Raw genomic sequence first — 18,751 nt, forward strand, 5'->3', positions numbered from 1 at the left:
AGAGTATTAAGAAGAAAGAAAAGGCATCTTCACGTTACCCTAGCTACATCAATCTCATACCAAGACACATAGAGTATAGGATCCATACATGTGAGTCTCATATATGTAAGTCGCATATACGTAGGTCTCATACTCAATATGTCTTGGTTTAATTGGATTAATGTAGGATAATGTAATGCAGAAATAATATATCCTGAGATCTTATTTGTAGTGGATAGAAGTTTTGCAAAAATTTAATATATGAAAAGGATTTGTTGCTGCGTTGAGAATGCTGAACAAGTAGATCCCATGTATTTTGTTGTGATCTTGGATATTGTGATAGGATGAGAAGAATATAACCAACGAAGTGAGAAAAAATATTGTTGTTTTTTGAACTCTATTTTTATACTTTTCATTGTCTTTAAAAGGCCAGTGCATTTATGAAATCAAGACAATTTCTTAAGCTTTTGAGCAATTTTCTTGTGGATGAGATTATAGAAACTAAAATAATCATTTTTGCTTACCCATCTACTAATTGACCGTCGGACATCTACTAATAATAAGAGTTTTGCTCATAATTTTGGCCTTATCATTATACTTGTGCCTTATCATTATCCCTCCCACTAGGAACACGATCCACGTTAAATGGTGAGGAGGGTTCTTTATCCAAAAAAAAAATTGATAGACACCAACATAAATCGCGTCGACTACAAACTGAAAAACATCAATAAATATGATCTCTCAATAAGTATTTCACAGAAATTTGCCAACCTGCCTTCTCTCTTCTAAATTGTACTTTACAACATTATACATACATATTAAAACTAAAGGATCCAAGATAGTTACAATAAGCAAAACAAAGCAAGACACTAAGAACTATAACCTTCTAAAAGTGCCAAAATCAGCCTGCAAATATATTTTCAAATTTATACATAAGAAATTCTACTACTAGTAGTGCACGAGCTAGTAATACATATAAAAATCTTCTAATCACAACACAAAAAGGCTAAGCAGTCTATACAACACAAAAAAGTGCACATATAACAAAATACGTTATTGTAACTTGCATTCTTTATATTCCACTTATTCTAATTACTCGACCATTTATCATATATTCTACAAAATTGTGAGAATAATTTTCTCAGAGTGGTCCCCGCTATTTATACCTTGTTAGCAGAGATGTTTGAGTGTCGCTGCTAATAAGGGGTCAATAGCGGCAGCAATTAGGGTTGCCGCTATTGACCCTGCATTCTAATATATATATACTTAGAACCTATTAGCTGCGATCATGTGGTCGCCGCTATTAACCTTGAAAAAAAAAAATTATAGTCCTGCGTGAAATCTTTGCGCTCGATCCCAATTGTGATGCGTTTGAGCGCTTTTGTGCTCGATCCCTTTTGACTTGAGTTCGAGCCCTATTGTGCAATTTTGGGCTTGAGCTCTTTTGGAATGTGCTCGAGCTCATGTGCCTTCAACAGCTCACCAAGACATGTTTTAAAACCGAATTCAATGGACTTGTATTCATTTTTCTTGAGAACCTGAAAATACTAATCATCACGAAAAACAACAAAAAAACTCATATTATAATGAAATTAAGAGCTAAACATATGCGAGTTAAATGGCTTAAATATGCAACATTCAGCGCTAATAATATGAATCATATAATCGATAGAAGATCCGATCAGTCCTAGTGCATTACTTCGATGGATCAAACATCAGTTCGACCTACTGCATTAGTTCGATCAATCGCGATAGAGTTCAATCAATCAAATTTGACATAGTGAAGTTTCGATTGAACGTCTAATTGATCATAGTGTATTAGTCCAATCGATTCTAGTGTAGTAGTTTAATCGATCATGATAGAATAATATGATCGATAGACCATCTGATCGATCGTGATAGAATTTGATTAATCAAACTTGACACAGTGAATGTTCGATCTAACATGCGATTGATCTTAAGTAGTAGTCCGATCAATCATCACAGAATCGATAGAAGATATGATTGATCCTAGTGCATTACTCCGATCGATCGAATATCCGATCGATCCTAATGCATTAGTTTGATCTATCGTGATAGAGTTCTATCAACCAAACTTGACATAATGAAAGTTCGATATAACATGCGATTGATCATAAGTAGTATTCCGATCAATCATGATAGGATCGTAGGATCAATAGAATTATCCAATCGATCCTAGTACATTAGTCTAATCGGTCGCTATACGATCAAATGATCGATCAAACTTGACACAACAAAGATTTTAATTTTTTTGGAGGTAGCTTCACTTAATCTCCTAAATTGTCACCACTTTTGCAATGTTCCCCCTAAAGTTTTACTTATCTCAATTTATTTCAATATTTTTTTTATAGGGGTGTTTTGGTAATATTTATGAAATTTAACGGAAAATCTTAATGGATGGGTGACATTGTAAACAATTGAAAGATGGATACTCTAAATTGAGATAAATTGAACTTTAAAAGGAACATTGCAAAAGTGGGGACATGCAATATTTCTAGGGGTAATGATTGGGAGAAGTAATATTTCCGGAATTCATCTGGAAATATTGCTTGTTCATGGCAAAATGGTAATATAATAATATTACCATTTTGCCATGAACAAGCAATATTTCCAGATGAATTCCAGAAATATTACTTCTACCTAGCATTGCTCATATTTCTAGATACGCAACACACTAAAACGCAAGTCTCTCCCTCTCACTTGTTCGGATCCACGAGCCACATAGGTCTTTCCCTCTCACTTGTTTTTTATTTATTTTTTTTTTTTAAGGACAATTTCCTTTTTAAAAAAAATAAATAAAAACAAAAAAGACGATTTGTGATGAAATATAGAGAGAGACCCAGGAAAAGAAACTAAGGGATAGAAAAATAAAATTAATACAAGAGTTTTAATGAAACATAAAACCTTATCAATGAAAATTATGAAGTAGGATACAAAAAAGAATGTCCTACAACTTTTGGTGTTGACTCAAATTAGATTCCAAATAAATGTAAATAAGTTTATTTTTTTTTTCACATGCATGGATAACAAGGGCTACATGAAATTTTATGAAAATTTTATGATATTTAGTATATATTAATCAAACTACGTTATGTAAATTACTATCCAAAGCAATGCCAAGTATACATAACTCATGAATTAGGATCCTCTAGATTTTTGAAAATCTTAAATGTAAGTTTTAAATTGAGCAGTTCAAGCATCCTTAGCAGAATATACCACTAAATATGATACAATAAATTAAAAATATTCTACAAGTTTTGAAAGTAATATATAAATGTTGAGATAACAAAATATAAATTATTTAATTAAAAACAATAATTAGATTACGGACTCAAGCTCTTTCATGTTTCTCTCTTAACGGTAAATTCTACGAGGAGATTGGTACGGTTCAATGTGAAAAAATTTGGTAATTTTTATAATCTAGCTTATGTTTTGGTTAAATTGGAATTGGTAACTGGTTCGATTTTAATTGTGCATTTATAAGTTTTCAAGAAAAAAATAAAATAAAATTGTGTATTTATAAGAGTCCAACCATTTTTATCCTGATTTCTTTTGAATTTACGCTTTGTCTTCTCTTCTATTTGTTTGTCCTTTGGTCCGTTGAGTTTACGATTTAAAAAATTGAAATAAAAAAAAATTAAAATGTGCAATTTAAAAATATAATTAAGCATTTAGTAAAATAGTAGTTTGACGTTTAAAAACGCAATTTAACATTTAAAATTAAGCATTTACAAAAAAAAATCTCATCGCTAGCGATTTGAAAAGGCAAAAAAGCATCTCATTGCTAGCAACACTCCTTATGGGACTCTTTTAAACATCCGTGGATTAATTGTTCAATTTGTTCCTGCCAAGTTAAATTCATACTTGACTACTGTATGTTTTGATCATCAAATTTGTCAATATTGTTTGAATAACTATGTCTTAGAAGTGGAAAAAAAAAATGAAAATTGTTTAAATGTAATGTTGAAAACAATTTTTCAAAGAGTAAAATTTTATTTAATAAATTGCTATACGACTACTATACAACCTAAGATAATGTATTAGTAGAAATCAGTTCTTGACCGTATTGGCCGGCCACAAGCCCTCCTTGATAAAATATTGACTAATCGGTGGAGGTGTTGACATTTTGGCCCAAAATTGTAGCCTAATTTGAACTGGCCTCCTTTAAAGAATAGGATACTGCAAATTAGCCCTCAACATCGAGCTAAATTTTTTTTAAAAATTATTTATACATTGGTTAAATATTATTTTGAGAACCTTGTGGACTTTGAGAACCGTATTTTGTTGTGGAAAGTTACATGCACTTGGTTAACGCATTTCTTTATATGTTCATATTGTGAATTGTTTGATTGTTGATTGGACTATTGGATATTAATGAAACTTGATGTAAAACTAATTTATCAATGTTCTTGTTCATGAACTTTGCATGGAAAATTAAACATGTGAGCATTTTGTGAAATTATCTTTGTGCCTATGATTATTGATGTCTCTGTGGCATATTGATTGTCTTCAATCTTCATAGCATGTTTGATGTCTTCTTGGCTTAATTGATGTCTTTGTGGCATAACCGTGATTACCCTATTATGTGACCACGAATAAATTTATTGTCAAAATATTTTTTTATGCAAGTATGCTTGGCTCACCATGTTTTTGAAATATGATATATTATCTATCTTAGACTTGCAATTCCCCCTAATCCCTTTTATCTATGTTACTTATTGGGCCTTATCTCAACTAATATTTTTATAAATTTCAGAATTAAAAGATTTTTGTTAATCACTAATAGTTGGAGAATAGAGCCTAGTAGCTATTCATTGGATGTGGTTAGCAGTGATCAAACACACCTTGTTATGCACTGTCAATAAACAGTGACACTGCTGTGCCAAACTGGTTAATGGAGCTTTAACGAAAGAAGGTAGGGCTACATAGACAGTGACGGTTAGCGGTTATTGCCTAAAACTGCTAACAGTACTACTTTAGATAATTAACAGTTTTGAGCAATCACACCGCCCGTCTAGGATGGGCTGGACATCTTTTCAGGACATGGTTTAGACAATTTTAGTGTTTTGGTATAAAACCATATATCTAAATAACGACGTTTTACTATATTATATATTTATATATAATATAGTAAAACGACGTTATGGTGAAAAAGAAGGAATACGAGTGGCTAAATGATGAAAATGAGAGGTTAAAGGCTGCAATTACAAAGAGTGACACAATGGAAAAAGAGAATAGCAAGTACAAGGCAAACATGGATGTGCAATTGGGGTTTGAAAAATAAACGTACCGATTGATGGAGAAATACGCTCTAAGAGGGGCAGACAAAGGCCATTAAATAGTCCATCTCTTCACTGAGAACACCAAGCATATATAAGAAGTGCTTTAGCTCGGCCACTGGGTGAAAGATAAGTGAAGTTTGCTCAAGTTATTTTCCTGTCTTTCTTTGTCTTTTTTTTACCCCCGGCCGCACAAACCTCACTTCCTTTCAGCGTAACCCACAAGCAACAAACTACCGCAAGCCCCGCTCATTTAGTGTCGACTTTGTTATGAACCGAACTCGTTTATGCCAAATCCTAATCTTTTAATTTCTTGTTGTGATGTTCTCAATTAAAGAGGTTTATTTATTGACAATGTTCTCCTATCCATTTCGGATAGGAAAATATCACAACATTTCACTTTGGAAGGGAGAATACTATTATAAAGTATAAATTGCCAAATGCTTTCTTTGCGCATTTAATTGACAATCAAATATCTTTAAATAGACTAATATAAATGAAACCTAATTGTTAACATCTCAAATGTTAAAATAATGATAAAATTACTTTAATCTTAATTAATTAAAATTCAAACATAAGTATTAAACCCATATCAGCAGCACTAATCTTATTTACCATAGATATAGCGAGTGTAAATCCTTAAATCTTTCAAATACAGCACATTTAACAGTAATCATGCCTTCTTTGGAGCACCCTAGATCGAGCATTCCATCACTTTCATGCATCATCAACTGGTCTTGGAAAGGCAAGGATTACCAAATGTAGTACAATTGATCAAAGTTTGCATAGAGAAACATATAAAAGTGATTCACTTGTCCTGGCCTGTAAGTAAGACCAATTGCCATTTGGGATGTTATCGATCTGAACTAAAATTCATAACACACTCCAGATCTTTAGAATTTAGACTAGTATTATTGCATGATTGGTGAAACAACTAAATGCTATACAAAATCGCTAAGATACATTTGCTTTTTTGTGTCACATGTCATCACCCAATCCATCAACAAAGGCATTAAAGCGACCCTCCAACAATCATTACCAGAAAAGAAAAAACAAGTACGATGAATGGTAACAAAAGTGAATAAAAATAACAAGAAAGGCTGGCCTGGATGTCCAAAGACTCAAAAGAAAGAGAGAGTAAATTGCAAAATTTCCTCATGTTAATTAATTCGATCAGGGTAATAATACAGTTTGGAGTAAAATGAAATTATCATCTTCTATGTTCTCAGGTGATGTACATGTGTCACGTTAAACAGTGAACATGATCCTTAGTATAGATCACAACAACAGAAATTTATGTTCTCAGGCAATAGTAAAGCACTTCGTTACCAGAGTGGGGTCCTCCGTCTTGTATCTATGGATAGCAACAACAGAAATTTGGAAAGAGTTCTCGAAAATGAGGGAATCAATTATGACCAACTGAAATGCTTTATCATCATTTGATTGCAGAAGGCCGAAGAGTTGGCCCTCTAAATGGACGAACCCAAGAAGAAAGAGGAGCTCATCACTCTCTAAAAACGGCATTCCTAGGCCTCTGAGACTCCCTTTGAACCACATATCTTTATCTACATTGTAAGCTAGCAAATGTGCGTCACGTATTTCCCAATAAATAGTATTAGCAATAGTTAATGCCGTTTCTCCCCAACCTTCCCATCTAATAGGACAATTATCGTGTATTTGGCGCTTCCCGAGTCCACTCCAAACACGATGCTCCACATTATATGTGTAAAACATAGCAGCATATTCATAAATCATAGGAAATTGATTCGTGAGAATCTTAGCAATAAGAATCCTGTTTGGATTTTCAAGAGTTGCATAGATAAACCTTTTACCCAATTCAAATGGAAGCTCAGGCAAAGCTTCCCACTTGTTAATTTTGGAGTCATATATCTCACCATCCCGAGCGTTAGCGGTAGGAAGATAAGGATAACAAGGAGAAGGGCGGTATCCGGATATAACAAAGAGTTTTTGATACAACACCAAAGTTAGAGGGTCTATTCTCAGGGAAATCATAGAATTATCTGCCGGTACCAAATTTGGGGTGTAAGAGGTAAGATCCAATTTGAGAACATTGGGAACCGAATGTGGAAAACAATAATAATCAGAAAGGTATAGGCCATCTACATAGTATAGATTGGATCCTATAATTTCCGAGGTGGAGGCTTTTGGAATAAAACCCTCCCAAAATGGAAAGATTTATGCTTCCTCAGACTTGAGTGGAAGTAATGCAAGTACCTGAAACTGATACCATCTCGAAATCGGCCTAACATCTCGATCTGTATCCTCTCTCCTTTGCGGCATAATATGCATATTAACGACGATGTCGCAAGGACGATTCAAAATTTTTAGAGGAGAATGAGAATATAATTGTTCTTCTATTTTTCGAGAAAAAAGAGAGAGTCCATCAAATGACATTGATCGCCTCAATTTACCTCGCTTTCCCACCACTACGAAGCCTTCCTCGTCCATGGAGTATTAATTTGTGATGACTGGTGAGGGTTGTTGTTTGGACGGAGGTGTTATATACGATTAGGATGGTGAACGAACTGGGGAGTTTGGGAATGGTGAAAGTCGGTGGAGTGAGCTAGGTGACTCAAAGGTGATACTTTGATTTTACTCTTTGCAGTTTCCGCCAGCACACTCCACTTGTCTACGAAGGCTAAACATCACGGCCTTGTTTAGTAAGGGAAGGAGAATTGGCAGCGGGAGTTAGAAGTGATAGATGTGATATAAAGTAAAAAGAATTTGTATAGAAAAGTGAAAAAGTTTTGAATTGTTGTGAATTTTTTTTATTTAAATAATAATAAAAAATTATTGATGTAATATAAAGTTAGAATGTTTTGAAATTGATTGATTTTGGAATAAGTGAAGAAGGAAAGGAAAATATTTGTTACTCTTGCCAAACAAGCCCCACATGCCTTTTATAAGAAAACAAGTCGGTCAAAGTTGGCCTATTCTCTTCTCTTTCTCCAAATAGGAATCAGACTTGGAGAGAGAGGTCTCCAATTCCAAACACAACTCGTAAAAGAGTCTCCAACACCCAAGAGGACAAGGAAAAACCAGCGGGCCCGACTACAAGACTTGAGTAATCCAAGTCATACCACAACAAATTTAGCACCGTTTGATGAATAAAAATTAGCAAGAAAAAAATCCTGAATAAGAGGCATCAAACGGTGTACCAATTTGAGAATTTTATTGTATTGCTGTACCAACACGAAGTTTGGTTTGATGGAATACATTGCAATTGCAGGCAGTCAAACAAACAGAATGTCAACAATTACATAAATTATCATATAATTCGAAAAAAATCTATGTATATCTTTTGTATGGAGATGAATAAGATATGAAAACAAAACATTTATCATATATATAATATTGGGTTTTTAAGAACGATGATTTTCTTTGGCGTCCCTAATAGCTTTGTTGGTGGTGCTATGACCGCCGTCCAAGACTAGGTTGAGGCCACTCACGTACTTGGACTCATCGCTCGCCAAGAACAGTGCTGCCTCTGCAACATCGTCCGTCCCGAGCACCACGCCTTTCAGATTTGCCGAGGAACAAATCATGTCTTCCAACGTCTTCTTATCCTGTATTCCAGACACATTCCTTAGCAAAGGAGTGGCCACGCCGGCAGGTGATATGCAATTGACTCTAATTCCATACTGCCCCAACTCCGCACACAAATTCTTGCTTAGTCCCACTAGCGCATGCTTGGACGCCGTGTAGATGTGCGGGGTAGTTCCATGTATCACTGACGCAATGCTTGATGTGAATAGAATGCTGCCCTTTTTTGCTGGAATCATTACTTTGGCACCGTATTTGGCTGCCAGGAATCCCCCTAAGACGTTCACGTTAAAGACCCTGCTGAATTTCTCGCGGTGGAAGTCTAAGATGCCCTCATCAGCGTTAGTAATTCCTGCATTGCTGAACAATATGTCAAGTTTGGCATGCTTTGAGACCGCAGTGTTGACAGCATTTTGGACATCAGATTCGTTGGTAACATCGCAATGGACATAGGAGATCGTGTCATCACCGGTGCTTATGTCGCTGCAAATGGAGTGACCAAGGTCGTCTTGGACGTCAGCAATGATAACCTTAGCACCATGTTGAACGAATAGCCTTGCCGTTGTCTCGCCAATTCCACTGGCGCCACCGGTTATCAAGGCTACCTTCCCTTCCAATCTGCATAATCAAAAGCTCAGTATATATGCATGACAGATCAAAGAAACGCGTTATGACTGAATAGAGACACTGTAAGCTTTTTTTCTTTTTCTTTGGATGAATGAATAACTTTTATATCAACAAACAAACTACTACAATTCTCTGTTTAGTAAAAACTAAATCACACTAAGACTAAACAAGTATCATCCCCACCAATCCTCTCTATATATCTACCAGGCAACAAACAACAAAACAAAAACAACTAAACTAGAATATTCGAATCTATACCCCAATTGCAACATGGAGCTATCTTGCCAAATTTTCCTTTGATAACAACTCGAGCTTTGACTTTCCAGAGAGTTCGTTGAATAACCTCATGTCTAATCTCATTTATATTCTTTCACAGATTATAGATTGTAGCACCAAAAGCTAATCGGCACAAGTTAGCTTTTAAATTCTTCTTGCACTAGTGCTGAATCCCCACAAAGATCACTTCATCCCAGCAAATAGGAATATTTAACAAATTGCACTTAAACATAACATGGCACCACAGTCTCCTACTAAACCCACAATTAAGGAAAATATACTCACGGTCCTCAATAAGGCTTCTGAAAAAACTGCAATAGACATCCCCACTAAAACCCCATTGCAGTAGCTTTGAACCATCAGAAAGAGCATTTTTTTTTATAGCAAGTCAAGCATGTTTAAGAATGAAAAGAGAAAACCAAATTCACTTCCACCAATCCACAAAAACACCGTTAATTAGCTTTGCTTACCTCTTGGCAATTGGAGCTAGCAAGGAAGCACCTTTCATCTTTAACTTTCAATGTGAAGATCAGGTGTTATGGAGGGCGGCGTTTTATAAGGAAAAAAAGGCTCTGTTTATTTCTACCAACCCAACGACATTTTCTCCTTGTGTGGGGGCTCCACTGGACGAGGGTGTCAACTGCGATGTTCTATAAGGAAAATGGCTCTGTTTATTTCTACCAACCCAATGGCTCTGTTTTTGTCTACCAAACCAACAACATTTTTTTGGTTGAAGAAGGTTCTTTGAAAAAATATTTAAAATATTTTATAAAGGTGAAAACAAATAGATTGATGTGAGCCAATTGACAAAGAACACAAGAAATAGATAGGTCAGCTGTTTTGAGTGAGCCAAGAACTCCCAAAACACAGTAAACTGTATTTATTATACAATAATTCAACTTCTTATCTTTCATTAATGACCAAATGGTCTTCAAATAAAATTACAAATAGATAATACCTAAACTTTTAATATTCAAATTCAAATAAACTTTAATCCTAATATTAACTAATCTAATCCTAATGATTATCTTATCACTAACAACTATTAATAAAGAGATAATAATTAAAGATAATACTCAACTACTCATGGACAATATACTATCCCTTTATTCCTTACTTAAAGATAGACTCTAGCTAATAGATAAATATAAAACAAAATAATAAGATAAAGATAAAAAAAGGAAGAGATGTAACGTAACATATTAGGATTACACCATAGAAATAGTCATATTCCATACTTACGTCGACAGTTCTTGGGTGGTAGCGCCTGGCGCCGCCATTGACTCGTCGCAAAGCAATTGTTGAATGTGGAGGTGAACTCTGCTTTTTGGTTTTCTGGGAATGCAAGGAAGGGAGAAATAATTGAGAAGGATTTGGTTCATGTGCTTAAAAAAAAAAAAAAATGTAATTCTTTTAATGTTTCAAATTTAATTTTAATTTTTTCATGAAAAAGAAAAAATTAAATTAAATTTAGACGGTTAAAAAAACTACGTACAAAAACATGTATTCTTCTTCTTTGTGCTCCTTTGAGAACAACCCTCCAGCATTCTATCACTTCCGGGCATACTTGACTGGTCTTGGAAAGGCAAGGGCTACCAAATGTGGTACAGTTTAAACTGTGCCCCTGATGAAAGCTTGCAAAGAGAAACAGAACAAAGTGATTCACTCGTCCTCCAAGAACAAAAGGGTTTTTTTTTTTTTTTTTTTGTTAGTTATTTGAAGAAATCTAAAATAGAATAATAAATGCGAAAATAAGAGAGAAAAAAGAACACAATAAATTATGGGTAGTTCGGTGTTAAACACCTACGTCCATCACTACGAATTAGCCTTAAGAGTTACATTATGCTCATTGACTTGTTTGTCTACAATATAAAGGTTCCTATTTATAGGGTTTAGAGTAAATACAAAGTATGGTACAATTAATCCGTAAATAGAGAATATTACAATATTAACCAAATATGAAATAAGTATCAAGTAACCTATAAATAAAAATTGGGTTCCTTGCATCTCAACACTTCAACTTCCACCGTGCTCCAAACTTCCACTTACACTTTAGCTCGATAGATAACCAAATCAAATTTTTGTAAGACCTAAAAGAATCCAATTTAGTGGTTTGCTCTAAAAATTACAAGAAATTGATTAAACTTCCTAAGAGATCAAACTTAAACCTATGTTGAAAAAGTCAGCCCTGTTAGTTGTTCAATGAAAATGACGATGTCAACAGTTGGGCTAAAATAAAGGATCATTGACTCAAAACATGTGTTAGAACTTACGTACTGCTTCAGACTTCACCGGTTATGTCCTTCCTAGCATATGACAATTTTTGTAATGAATAACAATTGAATAAAGCCTCGGTTACGAGGCATGTTTGGAACCTCTTTGCTCGAGCTTTGGCGTAAAATATTTTTTTAAAAATATTTTATGCATTTTTCAGTGTTTGGTGAGGGCGAAAAAAATGGTCAACGAAAATCATTTTCAGTTTGATTGTAAAAGCTTATTTAATTTTTGGAAAATAATTTACTGTTTTGAAAACTGTAAATCGTTTTCTGGATTTAAACTCTTTATTCTTGCACGTACGTTTGTGGGAATTAGTCACCGTTGGGCATTGGAGTTTGTTGGTAGCCCGACTTTACCTTCAAAAATCTTCGAATTTTGGTATTCGATTGCCAGAATCCGGCGGCATTGGCACCACTGCCGGAATCCAGCAACGTCTCTGGGTTTTGGAGGACTAGATTCCGACGAACTGGTTAGAATTCAACGGCGGCAGTCGGATGTTGCCGGATTCTGTTTTACACCATGGATATTTTTTCGTACGAGCTAAACGATAAAAATAATTTTCTAAAAACATTTTATGACAAAAAACATTTTATGTCAAAACAATGGAGCATTAAAGTTTCTCAAAATAGTTTGTGGAGCTGAAGGAAAATCTTGAAGTTGAGAGATATTGCAAGGTATTTCATCAAGTTTGAAGTTCGATTTGGGTTTTCTTGTCTTTTGTCTTGTCTTTTTTCATCTTCATTTTATTTTTTCGTTTATTTTTTCTTGAATGTTTTCCTTTTTTCCTAAATTTTTGCCTTATTGCATTTTTTTTTTCCTGTTTTTTTTGCCTTATTCATTTTTGTCATTTATAAATGATGCAATTATATTTTTACTAAAAGTCGAGTAAAACAATGGTGCAATTATAAATGATTAAATCATTTAACTTGTGATGCTAAAATAAATATTGTGAACCAAAATGACTGCAAAATAATCACTCAGAGTCCCAAACCAAATTGAGTTTCTAATTAGGAGCTAGCGAACTAGAATATGGAGGAAAACTAAATAAATGGGGGTATTTTAAGGTTTTTTTTTTTTTTTTTTGGTTTTGTTTTATGTTAGAAGATGAGGCAAAACTAAAAATAAAAATAAAGGGGGATGCAAATATTATTTTGGAGGGACAAAAAAAAAATTTAGATGGGACAAATTTATAATTATATATACTTTAAGACAAATTTTAAAGGTTTTGAGGGGACACAAGCCTTGGGCCCGCCCGTGATTGCAATCTCTTTGATATTTAATCAGGGTATATTGTAAAAATTGAATTTTTGAAAGAATATTTCAAATTAAGTGGTAGTTTGGGGCACGTGTATTTTATTTTTAAATGATTGTCCTTTGGAAATATATGAGAGTAATGTAGTAAATTTTCCATTTTTAAATCTATTGCTTAGTGCTAACCAATTTGAAGATTCTATTTTATTGCTGTTACACCATCACGAAGGTTTGATTGATAGAATGCATTGCAATTGCAGACAAACTCAAAGAAACAGATCGAATTTGAAACAATTACATAAATTATCAAATTATTTGAATTAAATATATATATATATATATATATATGATATTGGGTTGTTAAGAATGATGCTTTTCTTTGGCGTCCCTAATAGCTTTGTTGGTGGTGCTATGACCGCCATCCAAGACTAGGTTGAGGTCACTCACGTACTTGGACTCATCGCTCGTCAAGAACAATGCTGCCTCAGCAATATCGTCTGTCCTGAACACCACCCCTTTCAAATTTGCCAAAGAACAAATCATGTCTTCCACATCTTCTTATCCTGTATTCCAGACACATTCCTTAGCAAATGAGTAGCCACGCCGGATGGTGATAGCAATTAACTCTAATTCCATACTCCCCCAACTACACACAAAAATTCTTGGTCAATCCCACCAGCGCATACTTGGACGCCGCGTAAATGTGCGGGCCGGTTTCTCCATGTATCACTGACGCAGTGCTTGATGAGAATAAAATGCTGCCTTTTTTCGCTGGAATCATTAGTTTAGCAGCGTGTTTGGCTGCCAGGAATCCCCCCAAGACGTTCACGTTAAAGACCCTGTTGTATTTCTTCCTGTCAAAGTCTAAGATGCCGTCATCAGCGTTAGTAATGTCTGTGTTGCTGAACAATATGTCAAGTTTGGCATGCTTTGAGACTGCAATGTTGACAGCATTGTGGACATCATATTCGCTTGTGACATCGCAATGGACATAGGAGATGTCATCAGTGGTGCCTATGTCGCGGCAGACGGAGTACCCAAGGTCGTCTTGTATGTCAGCAATGATAACCTTAGCACCATGCCGAACGAATAGCCTTGCCGTAGTCTCGCCAATTCCACTGGCGCCTCCGGTTATCAAGGCTACCTTCCCTTCCAACCTGCATAATCAAAAGCTAGCTCAGTATACATGCGTCACAGATAAAAGAAACTGTGTTATGACTGTTTGCTTTGTTTACCTCTTGGCAATGGGAGCTAGTAAGGAAGCACCTTTCATCTTTAGCTTATTGTTAGTGATACTGTGAGAGTGAGACTGTGAAACTCTCTTTCAATGTGAAGATCGGCTGGTATGGAGATCGTTTTATAAGGAAAATATGCTCTGTTGAACCCTTGAGTGGTAGGTCCCAGCGCATTCACCGACTCGTAATATGGAGCTGAACTCTGCTTTAAAGCTAGAGCACAGGAAGTAACTTATTTAAAACCTGGTTTATTCTATGTTTCTGAATGTTCGAAAAAGTTCTAAAAAAGGGTGTCCTGAAATAGATTCTATTAGGCTTTTAGGGTTGACGATGGACTCAAATTCAAGTGGATTGAACCCAACTCAAATTGAAAGACCTATATAATGTGGTTAAGTTGATTAAATAAATGAGCCAATCAGGATTTCATTAATTGGAGTTACAATCGGATTTGATTCAATTCTATATTGAGAGTCATTCTGTGCACATCTTAGTGTTGTGATCAAAATTTTTGGCTTAAGTATCGGATTCATGTGAAATTAGTGGGGCATTAGAAAGCTAACTTAAAAAGAGACAATCTCTTTGAAAGAAGATTTTCCTAATTTGAACGTTTAGTATGCAAAACGCGCCCTAAAATATAAGCCCAAAAATCTAGGCGAATTCTATCCAAAGTTTCCTTCTCCTTTTAGGATTTCTCCAACTAGAACCTAGTGTTGCTGAAATTCTATTCCAACTAGAATTAAGTTTTCCTTAAGGGTATCTAAGCATAATTTTTTATAGGGGATTAGAGGCGATATTTCTAGAGAAAAAATAGTATTTCCTTCATGTGCTAAGAGAGAAAAAGCTATTTTTATGTTTTAAATGCATCTCTCTTAGAGTCCTTTTTTTTTTTTTTTTTTTTTTTTTTTTTTTTTTTCTTTTTTTAAACCATAACCGTTCATCAACAACTAAAGTCCATTGTAGTTCCGATAAAAAAGAGATCAAATAGATGAGTTTTTCAGAGGCTCTGAGAGAATTATTGTGGTAGCAAGCAAGTGGGTTACTTGTCTAGTATAAATGTGTATCTATTGCAAAAGTTTTGTGAGTATGAACATCTTGTAATTTCTCATTCTTCTATAGTTGATTGATTTCTTAGATTTGACTGCCTCGAAATGATTTTTCTCTTTGAGGTTCAAAGAATTTCACTTCATCACTAAATTACTTGTGTTGATCGATTTATTGCTTTCATAATATTTGGTAATTATTTGTATGATGGTTAATTTTTAAATTTCACATATTATTAGCATATGCCTATTCAACCCTCTTCTAAGGAGTCTTGGTTTATTATTTTCGGATTCTTTTGATATTTCCTAAACTGGAACCAAAGAGTGCTGCCCCAAATTTAAATTAATAATTTTTCTTCTCTTAATACCATTTTAATATAAAAAAGTTTTTTCTTTCATCTTTCTCGTTTCAAGCATTTATTTTTTTTTTTTTAAAAAATATAGTTTAATATAAAAAGGCTTAATTTTTCCTCTCTCTTTTCTTTAGCATTTATTTTTTAAAGAATATTTAATAATTAGGAAAGCTATCATGGAGTTTATTTGAATTAAAAAAAGAAAAAAAAAAGTCTAATTTCCTAAACTTTAAAAAAAAAATACATAAAGAAGAAGAAGTTGCGGTTAGCGCTATTAGTGACGAGAAATGACTTGTAGCAATCGGTTATATTTGATTTTTTGTATTGAATTTATATTTTATTTAAAATCATTTGTTTGGCTTTTTTTTTTTTTTTTTTTTTTTTTTCCTTTTTTTAAATAACAGTTATTTATGTTTTTGGACGTCATCGAAATAAAAATTTATTGTTTAGTTATAAATGTGGAGACAGATATAGATATGCCCCTGGCCGGCTGGCCCTTTCCAAGAAGACTTTGGATTCTATTCTTCTTTTATCAGTAGAGGCCAGGAGGCACGTTGAGACCTGAATGGCCATGGCCTTTACTTGCAACGAGATATGATTAAAATGTGTGAAGCATTTGTCCTAACCTCGTGGCTCTTGCAAGTTTTTTTTACTTTATTTGATAATTAGGCTCTTTCTTTCTTATCTTGCTTTCATGATTAGAAGGTAAGTGTGTGTCACATGTTGTAGGGATAATGTAGCGTCCTTTTGTAAGTAAACACATATAGCGAGTGTCTTTTCCAACTTTTTTTTTTTTAAAAAAAAAAAAGTAAAAACAAACTACAAACAACAATCATAACAAATGCCTTTCCCCCTTTTTCCCATATTTGAATAGACAAAAAATAAAAAAAATAAAAACATAAAAAATAAAAATCATAACAAATGACTGGATGACTCAACAATAAGCCCCAAAATAATAAAACTAGTTCAAAAGAAAAGAAAATACCAAGAAAATGGGCCGCAGGTTTAGGCGGTTTGACAAGGAGTATCAAGGACAGCACAACCAAGAAGCACAAACCTCAAAAGATCATTCAACTCTTCCCGAACCCCAACAAGAAAAAATCAACAAACATCGACAGAGATGCTAAAACCTAAAGAAAACAATAAAATACAACACAAATACAAAGAGAATAACTGAATAAATCACCGCACCCAAAAATCAGCAGCACCAACAGCAGTGACGACAAAAGCGTGTGAAAGCCAAGCAGAAGCACATGAGGCGGCGACGGGAAGCGGGGTGGTTGGTGAAAACGGTGTAGAGGCGCGTTGGTGGGTGTAGCTGGTGGAAGTTGACAATTAATTGAGCTTTGAAGAAACCAAATCTTAAAACAAAGGCAGTTCTGGGAGAAGGAGGAGGAGTATGTTGTAGTGGGTCTGAGGAGGCGGCAAGGCGGGGTTGAGGCTGGGATTTTGGAAGTGTTAAAATACCATTTATTCTAAAAGCTTAATCTTATAAGAATATGTAAATTTAATCATTTAATTAATACTTTAACACTCCCTCTCACATGTGGGCTCAAATTCCATTTTAATATAGGTGATGTCCAACATGTTAAATATTTAACTGAAATGAAGGGGGTGAATTGTGAAGCCAAAGTTCAAACTCATGAACTTATCACTTAAGCTTTTGAGATTGGTAGTGATTTAACAAGGAGGATCAAGGTTAGATATCCGGAGGCGATGGATAAGGCCTCGTAGGAGGCGGAAGGATTTTGTTTTATTCCAAAGAATAATTTGGTTAATTATGACGCTTTTTATAGTAACCACCATCTCCATAGTGGAACTCAACCACCCCTTTCCCACTTTCTTTTACTTGTAGCTCGTCATCCTCTTGCCCAACCATGAATCACCAGATTACTCGCTCGAATTTGCAAGCCCAATTTGGCGATCCTAGCTCTTTCAATCCTTCTTTGTGCTCCTTTGATAACAACCCTCCAGCATTCTATGAAAGCTTAGCTTGCAAAGAGAAACATAACAAAGTGAGTCACTCGTCCTCCAAGACTAATGACAGTGACTTAATGTTGCCTTCTGAATATTATTCTCCGTCCTCGGGTGACGAAACCCTAAATCCATAGGATGCTCGATCGTCTAAAATCTAAAGGAATATGATACATTTAATTACTAAATTTTATTCTTAAAAGTTATTTTTCAAATGATGTGTTACCGCCATTTGTAATCTATTATTTTGAAAAATATGTTTTCATCTCATGGGATCGATGGTAATACGTACATCACTTGGGAACTAACCTTTGGAAAGAAGATTTGGTAAGTGTAGCACTTCTCTCAAATTTAAATTCCCACTTACAAAAAAGAAAATGATTTGGAAAAAATCTAAATTACCTGTTGGGACAAATATAGATCTTCTCGGCTGTTGGGCCCAATCCGGGATTTGGGCCCTCTCTGATCCACCCGACCAGGCCCAAATGTCGGAAACTGTGAAATATAATCTACCCGGGCCCATTGAGGCCACTTGAGCCCAAGTCTGTTGCAACTGGACTGAGTTGGCGATCCAAATGATAGTTGGTATCCGTATCTGCAGGCGTCTCGGCAGCACCCGGAATCTAAGGGACACGATGCTCGTCATGGAAGTCGTGCGTCTCGGCAGTACCCTGAATCTAAGGACACGACGCATGTCATGGGACCCCATGATACCACCGAGATCTACGGAATCTGGAAGAGTTGTTTACATGGAGCCACGTCTCCTCCAACCGCCTCATGCACGAATTGTGAAGCTAATAGAACTGCTCCATAACCTCTATAAATACAAGAACTGCTTCAGTCGCAAAGGTACATGCTAATCAGTCTCTTTGGCA

General features: G+C 34.9%; 1 protein-coding gene and 1 pseudogene across 1 annotated transcript; both read right to left on the reverse strand.

Moving 5' to 3' along the window:
* Positions 1–8,618: 8,618 nt before the first annotated feature.
* Positions 8,619–10,372, reverse strand: LOC133873124 (short chain aldehyde dehydrogenase 1-like). Its single transcript, XM_062310847.1, has 2 exons — positions 10,217–10,372; positions 8,619–9,461 (listed from the first exon to the last, which is right to left on the reverse strand). The coding sequence occupies exons 1-2, from the start codon at positions 10,252–10,254 to the stop codon at positions 8,663–8,665; spliced, it is 837 nt and encodes a 278-aa protein (XP_062166831.1). The 5' UTR covers positions 10,255–10,372; the 3' UTR covers positions 8,619–8,662.
* Positions 10,373–13,634: 3,262 nt separating this feature from the next.
* On the reverse strand, positions 13,635–14,547 carry LOC133872662 (short chain aldehyde dehydrogenase 1-like; annotated as a pseudogene).
* Positions 14,548–18,751: the final 4,204 nt, after the last annotated feature.

The sequence above is a fragment of the Alnus glutinosa genome, chromosome 7 (genome assembly GCF_958979055.1).
Source record: "Alnus glutinosa chromosome 7, dhAlnGlut1.1, whole genome shotgun sequence".
Classification (NCBI taxonomy): domain Eukaryota; kingdom Viridiplantae; phylum Streptophyta; class Magnoliopsida; order Fagales; family Betulaceae; genus Alnus; species Alnus glutinosa.